General features: G+C 43.2%; 1 protein-coding gene across 1 annotated transcript; it reads left to right on the forward strand.

Annotated features, from left to right (window-relative positions):
• The first annotated feature begins 331 nt into the window (after positions 1-331).
• RBBP7 (RB binding protein 7, chromatin remodeling factor) lies at positions 332-9,045 on the forward strand. Its single transcript, XM_051644019.1, has 12 exons — positions 332-710; positions 971-1,115; positions 3,023-3,165; positions 3,654-3,827; positions 4,122-4,237; positions 4,816-4,976; positions 5,412-5,538; positions 5,626-5,703; positions 6,275-6,351; positions 6,781-6,838; positions 7,627-7,737; positions 8,542-9,045. The coding sequence occupies exons 1-12, from the start codon at positions 695-697 to the stop codon at positions 8,608-8,610; spliced, it is 1,275 nt and encodes a 424-aa protein (XP_051499979.1). The 5' UTR covers positions 332-694; the 3' UTR covers positions 8,611-9,045.

The raw sequence follows: 9,045 nt of genomic DNA on the forward strand, positions 1-9,045 counted from the left end.
CTGCCTCCCAGCGCACCGACAGCCGGGCTGAGGCTGTGGGGCAGCGGCGAAACCCGGGCGAGCGGAGGAGGCTCATCAGAGCCGCGGGCGCACCGCGCGTCCCACGCCCGCCCCGGCGGCCGCTCCAGCTGCCCCCGCGGGGCTGAGGAGGGGAAGCACCTCCGAGCCCCTCCGCTCGCTCCCGCTGCGGGAGAGCTGCTTTTACCCACAGCCCCACCTGGCGGCAGCAGGGCGCCCAGGCCTCTCGCCGCCAGACCCGCGCCTGGCCGGCCGCCCGCCTCCTCCTCCTCCTCCTCCTCGCCCGCCCCATCCCGGCACGGCTGCAGCGTCAGCCTCGGGGGCCCCGAGCCCGGGCGCTGCCGGGGCCAGGAAGGGGCCCCACAGCCCCGACATCTCACCCGCTCCTCTCCGCCCGCCAGCGCCTCCGGGACCGCTCCCCCTGGGCCGCCACCGCAACCGCCACCAACCGCCACCAACTGCCACTAACCGCCGGCGCGGGCTGGAAGTGCGGTCAGCCCGCGCGCGGCGGCGGCGCCGTTGGTGCCCTAGGCGGCCGGGCCCTCGCTCCCGGCCTCGCCCCCCGCGGCCCTCCTCTCCCTGCTCTCCCTCCTCTCCCTGCTCTCCCTCCTCGCCCCCGCCGGCAGCCGCGGCTCCGCGCCCGCTTCTCGCCTCCGCGCGCAGGCGCGACCCCAAGATGGCGAGCAAGGAAGGTAGGCGAGGCGGTGCTCCCGCTCCGCGGCCGGGCGGCGGGCTGAGGGCGCGGGTGGGGCAGGGCTGAGGCACTCCGGCCTCCCTCCGCAAGGAGCTGCCGTCCGGGTGGTAGCGGTTGCGGTTGCGGTGGTCCCCTCTCCCGGCCTCTCCCGGCGCTGGCACGCCGCGGCGTCCCGCGTGGCCCGCCCCAGCTCCGCGCCTCGGTCCGGCGGCCGCCGGCGCCGGGACTCTGGGTTCTGCTCTCTCCCCCTTCCCGCAGCGCTGGAAGACACGGTGGAGGAGCGCGTCATCGGCGAGGAGTACAAGATCTGGAAGAAAAACACGCCTTTCTTGTACGACCTGGTGATGACACACGCGCTGGAGTGGCCCAGCCTCACCGTGCAGTGGTTGCCCGACGTGACCAGGTGAGAGAAGGGAAGAGAGGCCTGGAAGGTGCCAGGGGGACGCAGGGCTCCGCTGCCGATTTGCTTAGTTTGCAGAGCGGGAGCAGAGGCTGTGTGCAGTTGCTTGTGCCACTGCTCTTTCTTACTCTCTTAACTATGGTAACTTAAGGATGAAAGCCACGCAAGACGAGAATGATTTTTGTTAAGACTCCTGAGATTGTAGCACTGTATTTTGCTTACAACTTTAAAAGCCCTTTGGGTATGCAGAAGCTTTGAGGAAAAAAGAGGCACGAGTTGATTCTTTACAGAGCTCTAGCATAGTCTAGCAGAAACTGTCACGAGTTGTGTGTAGAGAAATATTTCTTAAAGTATCAATACAGGAGATTTAGCACTCTTCTGTAGTTAACTCTGATCAGAGAAATCTATGTACTAAATTAGCTTTTTCTTGATGAGTATTTTTCCTTAAGTGAGGCAGATTACTATTCTGTAGAAGCTATAGTATCTGTTTCCTTTTCTTGTTTTGTTTCAAGTCTGGACTTGTATTTAAGAGGGTATTGTTCTAAGACTTGTGCTTCATGTCCTACATCTGTCCCTGGTTGCTGTTGGCTTCACACATCCTAATTTTCCCATTCTTCCACCTCCCCATGAAAGTTGTGGTCTTGGTGGTTCATTTCCTAAAGAATTTTGAAGGTGGGGATAGATTCTATTTATCTGCCAGCTACTGTAGAACTTTAATTGTCACAGTAACCGCTCAGGGCTTGGTTGAGGGAGTGGATGAGGGCTGGGTCCCTCATGTTGTAAACTGGATGCAGCTGGGTTTTAAAATATCTTGTGTAAAGTTCATGCAATAATCAGATTACAGTGTCTTACCTCTTTAGAATTCTACCTTACATGTGTGGTTAGGTGATCACTTAATTTTGTATACCAGCATGTTTGGGGGAGATGTTGAGAGATGTGAGCTTAGCTAGTTGTGGCATGGAGGAAATGAAGTGGGGATTTGAGGGTGTGGAGCCCTTATGAGGAACACTTCTGCTTGCCTCGTATTTTACAGATTGACTTAATATTCAGTTTAAAACCTGGTATTTCCAATTATCCAGTGTCAAAATATGTAAGCCATTTAAGGCAAGGACTGTCTCTTTATATGGCACCTGGCATGATGGGACACCTGTTTCTGATGCAAGTAAGTGAGTGTGCATTGTGTGTTTTCTGTTTTGTCTTGTACTTTTCCCCTTCAAAATGTGTGATGGTGCCTTGGAAATGATGTGGTAGCACTTATGGTGGTTTATGATTGCCCCAAGGATTCCTGCTTTGCTTGGATTCAGACAGCGTGATTGGTTTGTTGCTTTCAAGAACGTAGAATTTGTTTGGTTTTAACTATTCAAATGTTTTCCTTTTAGAGATAAATGGCGCTGTCCATCCAGCCTTTTGCTTGCTGCTAAATGTTGCATTTACCTGCCAGAAGAGAAATTTTATTCCAGTTAGCTAGGATTTGTGCAGTGTTTAAAAATGGGCTTCTGAACTGAAATACAAAAGCGTCTAAGTAACTAAGACAGGTTGCCACTTGTCCCTAGTATTTTGTTTTATAGAAAGTAGTATTGATTGTTTTCTGAATTAATACTATGCAACTGCTAAAGGGATTAAAGACAGAAGTAGCTAATAGTGTCACTTCTAGTGACAAATAATAACTGTCTCTTTCTAGCCATAGTGGCAATGATTACTGACTTATATGGCCACTCTAGCTTTGCTGGTTCTACCTTTGGCCTGCTTATGTCAGAGTTTAGTTCACTTTATAGGACAAATCTGTTGTGACAAAGGAAAGGATCTCTTACACCAGTCTTGTCTTTCCTAGCTCCCTGAAGAAGTTTGGATCTTGGTAGCTATCAAACTGAGCACTTTCTTTTATTCCATATGTTTATTATTCTAAACAGGCCAGAAGGAAAGGATTATGCTCTACACTGGCTGGTTTTGGGAACTCACACGTCTGATGAACAGAACCACCTGGTTGTTGCAAGAGTCCAGATTCCCAATGATGACCAATTTGATACTTCACAGTATGACAGTGAGAAAGGAGGTGGGCAGTGTATCCATTCTTACATTGTTTTAGCAGTAGCATTAGTAAGTGTCCTGTCTAATGGTATTGTAACTTTCTGTTACATTCTAAAGCTGACTTATGCTTACCACTTCACACTAATTCTAGATCTGATGGACTCTAGATCTAATAATACTGACTAAACCCAGGAAACTACTTGCATCAGAATAATTTAGGTAACATGATGATATGCAATTCCTACTAGCATTTCTGTTGGCTCTGTCAGTGGTGGTGAAAACAGCCATCTACCTCAAATACAGACTCTTTCAGAATTTTTGTTTTTATCATAGAGAATTCAAAATACCTAGTGTTAATGCTGTTGTGCCACATGGTGCTAGTCTTTCATGATCTTTACTGTATTATGATACAGTGCTTACCACTGCTTCTTGGAGTGAAAGAGATGCACAAAATACTGTTTGACCAGTTAAAAATAGATGATGTGATAAACTGACCTCTTCTGACAAATACAGAGTTTGGTGGCTTTGGATCTGTGACTGGCAAAATTGAAACGGAGATTAAAATTAACCACGAAGGTGAAGTGAACCGTGCGCGTTACATGCCACAGAACCCCTGTATTATTGCTACAAAAACACCTTCTGCTGATGTGTTGGTATTTGACTACGCCAAACATCCCTCAAAACCAGGTGGGTCAGATTCTTTGAATGTAAGCAAAATGCCTCTTGTTGAAGGGCAAGCTTGTATTTAACAAGGAGATTCATTAGGAGGAGAGATGATGGGCTCTGGAAGTGAAATAAGAAGGCCTGTGTCTCTGATGACTTTAACTGCCTGGTTACGCTTAATATCATAAGCAGGTCTCCTTGGAAGCAGCATTCTTCTGTGAGGCTTGTGTATGGAAACAAAGTTCTTGGGTGATAAAGATGCTCTTACAGATTGATATGCAAGGTGAAGCTGAATGGAAGGTATTTCCTCTCTTTCAGACCCAAGTGGAGAGTGTAATCCTGACCTTAGATTAAGAGGGCACCAGAAGGAAGGCTATGGTTTATCATGGAACTCAAATCTCAGTGGACATCTTCTCAGTGCATCAGATGATCATGTAAAAAACACATCTCTTCCCCTAGCTCAAAACAAACAAGACAACTCCTCCTAGTTTATGCTGTAATAGATTAATAGAGAAAAAACGGGTTAGGGTAGCTATATATGTCATGTGGGGAAGCTCTCATGTACTGTTCCTGCTATTTCTAAAGGCTGTCAGTTGACTTAGGGCTGTATCAACAACCAGTTCTTTGTAACGTTTTTGATCAAGTAAGAACAGAATGTTTTTATAATTACTCGCTGGAATAAATTGTTGTATAACAACCCTTTAAACTGGCTGGGGTCTAAGACCATAAATTTGTAAGATTCAAAAATGAACTGAAATATTAGCTTATAAATTTATTTGTGGGCTTTAAAAGTATAAGTTGCTTTTGTGACCTTATAAATAATACTTGGGCCTGAAATTTTCAGAAAACTGATTTATAACTTAGCTCACTTCTCACTTGTGGCATATTAAGTGTTCCTTTTCAAAAACAACTGTTTCAGGTGTGTCATTCCTCTGTTTATATGTAGGAAGTGATTATTTCTTTATTTGAAAGATAATACAGAGTCTGTGCTCAAATGACTCTTTACTTGCAGACTGTGTGTTTATGGGATATAAGTGCTGGACCAAAAGAAGGCAAAGTTGTTGATGCAAAGGCCATCTTTACTGGGCACTCTGCAGTAGTAGAAGACGTGGCATGGCATCTGCTCCATGAATCCCTCTTTGGATCTGTGGCGGATGACCAGAAGCTTATGATGTGAGTTGGGGTTAAGTGGTTTCTGGATAGTGCCTGCTCTGTGTTCTCAGTGGACCAGTCCAGAGCACTTAATTAAAAACAAAACAAAACAAAAACCAGTGGAATTTTGGAATGGTCTAATGTAGCTCTGTAGTGCAATCGGTCATAGCAATGCTGCAGCATCACCGAAAGCTGTGTGTCATTTAATGTGTTTACATAATTTGAAAAGAAAACATAATTAATACACATATCAGCTTCCTGGTGCCAACTGCTCATGTACAACAGATGCAAAATCCTGAAAGATTTTTTTAATAAAAGCTGTAGCTTCAGACTTAGGTTTAGTAATAATGTAGTCTCTTAAACTAATCTGTAATGTAGTGAAAAAAAATCTGAAAATTTGTTTGTTCACTCTCTCCTTGCTTCTCTCTCTCTCCCGCAAACCCTTCATTGCAACAGTTGGGACACAAGATCTAATACCACATCCAAGCCAAGTCATTCTGTAGATGCTCATACAGCCGAGGTCAACTGCCTGTCCTTCAACCCTTACAGCGAGTTCATTCTAGCAACTGGTTCTGCTGACAAGGTATTTACTTGTACACACTTTTAAAGTATTTTAAATGACAGTTCTGTAGCCATTACAGTAAAAATGATTTCTTGTTACTTCTCCCAGACAGTGGCTCTGTGGGATCTTCGAAATTTAAAATTGAAGCTCCATTCTTTCGAGTCTCATAAAGATGAAATTTTTCAGGTGGGTGAACTTTTCTCAAAAACAGTAGCAAAATCTGTAAGAGTACGGAGTAGGACAATAATTTATTGTGGGGACCAACCACAGTAAATAAAAGTCTGTTAAAGAGTGAATTTTGATTCAACAGTACAAATGGTACCATGTAGTTTCTTTCTGCCTTTCTCCAATTTAAAGCAAATAGTTCACAACTTACTGCTAAAAAGATACTGGGAGCCTGCAACTACCCCTCAGTACAGGTGGAAAGTTTCTCTAAAATGTCCTCCTGCGAAGAGGAGTTGGGTTCAAATCTAACGTTGTGAACTCTGCCTACTTAGTAGGTGGAAATAACAGTGAATTTTAGACAAATTTCATGATACAGTGAATTTGTACCAGTGAAATAATGTTGGCTGTTCAGTATGAGAAATCTTCAGACTTCTGAGTGCTCCATTTGAACTATAGGATATCCTCTGTGCTGGAAGAAACTGATTCATTGAGCATGGTTGTTGAAAATTCACAGCTAGGTGCTTACAGTGGTTATTTAGGGTATGTTTTGGAAATCAGTAACTGCTCCAGTCAAGTTGTTTTCTTTCAATAGGTTCACTGGTCTCCTCATAATGAAACAATTCTTGCTTCAAGTGGTACTGATCGTCGGCTTAATGTATGGGATCTAAGGTGAGAGCAATTCCTTTCTTTTAGTATATAGGGACAGATGGGAAAAAGAAAAAAAACAGGCTGCAGTCCCACTTTACTTGGTAGATTGGATTTGTGCTGTTCTCTGGCCTTCCTTGCTTAGCTCGGGCCTGGTCTTTCAGGTATACAGTAGAAGCAGCACTGTACTTCTGTCAGGATTTCTTGCTGATGATAGAATTGTTTTCTGTTGTCTTTATAAAGAAGTGATTTCTACCTCCATGTGCTTCACAAGTTGGACTGTTTCAGTAATGATAACGCCAAACAGTTGATGTTTTGTACTTGAGGCTTAGACTTAATTGACAAAAAAGCCAATAGCAAAAGTAAATACTGGAAAGAAAGGCTGTTGACTTTTAAGCTGGTATAGGATGCAATTTTCATTATTAATGAAAAGGATAAACTACTTTCTTACAGTAAAATTGGAGAAGAGCAGTCTGCAGAGGATGCAGAAGATGGGCCTCCTGAGCTGCTGGTATGCATTTGTTGAGGTTTCAGTCTGCTGAGGTGCTGTATGGCAGTATGGTGCCTTGTGACTGTGCTACTAAAACTGCAGCAGTTCATAAACCTTTTCACCCCTCACAGTTTTCAGTCCATTGCTCTTAACTGGCAGTAGGTTTCCTCTGTTCAATTCTGAAGAAATTACATTTTTTCAAAGCTGTCCTGGACATGATTTACACATCTTTTTTATTGAATAGATTTACAGTTTGACTGTGTACTAGTTGGTACTCTTTTATAACTAAACGTGTAAGTCAAGGCCTCAAATTGTTTTATCTTGCATTACACCAGTTAGGTCCCTTATAGTTAGCCTTATTGATGTAGAAAGTGCAAAGCTTTGTGTTTTGTTTTGCTTCCTTAGCAAACAACTAAAAATGCTTATAGTTTGGTTTGCTCATTTCCTGTGTAGCTGTTTAAGGGCTCACGTAATTACATGAGGTAATGCAAATAAAACATGGCTGGATTTCACAGCTTGACGTGACGTGAAGTCACACCAGTTTGAGGATGTCAGTCAGTTGTTGCTATAATAACACAAACTGCTGTCTTAAACACTGTCTTGGCAATTGTGGATGTGTCCATAAGCAGGGAGTGGAGTGTGCTGTCTCTCACACACCTTCTTTACACCTGTACTGTGAATCTCTAGTAGCAATTTTTTGTTCTTAGTGTAGTCATCAGCATGAGAAATTTAATTTCTGAATCGTGGGTTTTAACAGGCTTTTCTCTACAGACTAAATGGCTTATTGAAGCTTGTGGGTTTTTTAACAGTTTATTCATGGAGGACACACTGCCAAAATTTCAGACTTCAGTTGGAATCCTAATGAGCCTTGGGTAATCTGTTCTGTATCGGAGGACAACATAATGCAGATATGGCAAATGGTGAGTGTCACAACTGCTCTCCAGCTGCTCTGAAGCTTGTATAAATGAAACTGAAATGGCTTGTTCTTCTTAGGGCAGCTTGTGCCTTCAGTGGCTGAAAGTAGTCTGTCCCCTGTTCTTCTTACACTCTTGACTGGAGAGTAAGACTTTCAGAAGAAAACAAAGACTAAAACAATCTGAATGCAGCTGCTAGCTAATTCATGACTCCAAGTCTTAGGCAGTAGTTAATATTAAGAATAAATGTGGCAGTTGCAAACTTATATCCAATGCTAGCCAAGACTTACTCTCCCGCTGTCCCTGCACAGTGACTGTGAAGCAAGATGCCTTTTAACTCTCTAGTTAGTTCATATTCTTTTACATAACTGGAATTTGATCAGTTATCTCATAAATGTAGAATAAAGTCACTTGGGAGTAATGTAAGTTAAAAAAATGTAGCAGACTTAAATGGGTGTCACAGGTCAGGCTTTTGGGTTTGTTTTATACCTATTTTTTAACTTGCTTTGTGTGTTCAGACTGAGGTTGAAAGAAGTCCAAGTAAAATGTTCATGGTAAGGCTAATGGTTAAATAGCTAATGCTTATGCTGCTGAAATAAAACAATTTGAGAAGACAACTGCTGAATTCTGGCCAATGTGTGCACATTCCTAAATGTGGCTGTCCCTCAAGAAAAGGCAGTGAGTAGGTCCCTTTAAGGAGGGGATGATGTCTGTGCTTTCTTGGGATTATGGTTTTTCTATATATAGTTTAGAAAATTGTTTGAAAACAATTGTGCCTACCACTTGTAATGTCATATTTTGTGTCTCTAGGCAGAAAACATTTACAATGATGAAGATCCAGATATAGCAGCAGCTGAACTGGAGAGTCAAGGAACATAACTTTTCTTCCTTAAGAAAGTACTGACACTGTAAGATAATTTGACTACTGTAGAAATTAAAGAAACAACAAACCAAAACCAACTAAAACCAAAACAACAAAAAACCCCAAAACCAAGCACTGGGCAGAGGCATTAACATCAAAATGTGAATACTCTGAATCAGGCATGAAAAGCTTGTATAGCTTAGGCACTTTGAGCTGTTGTATACTGTACAGCAATTAGCTTTTAGGGAAAATAAGAATGACTTAATACCAATGTCTATATTTTCAAACAAGCTTAGTGGGTTTCTGTAAATACAACAGTCAAATTCTCACTCTTCCCACACAGAAAGCGTGCAAAGAAAAAAAAAAAAGTTTTTATTAATATGTAAAAAGAGCTTTTTCACTTTTACACACATTTGGGTTGCCTTTGCATAAATAAAATTTATTAAATAAAA

This window comes from Apus apus, chromosome 1 (genome assembly GCF_020740795.1).
Source record: "Apus apus isolate bApuApu2 chromosome 1, bApuApu2.pri.cur, whole genome shotgun sequence".
Taxonomy (NCBI): Eukaryota; Metazoa; Chordata; class Aves; order Apodiformes; family Apodidae; genus Apus; species Apus apus.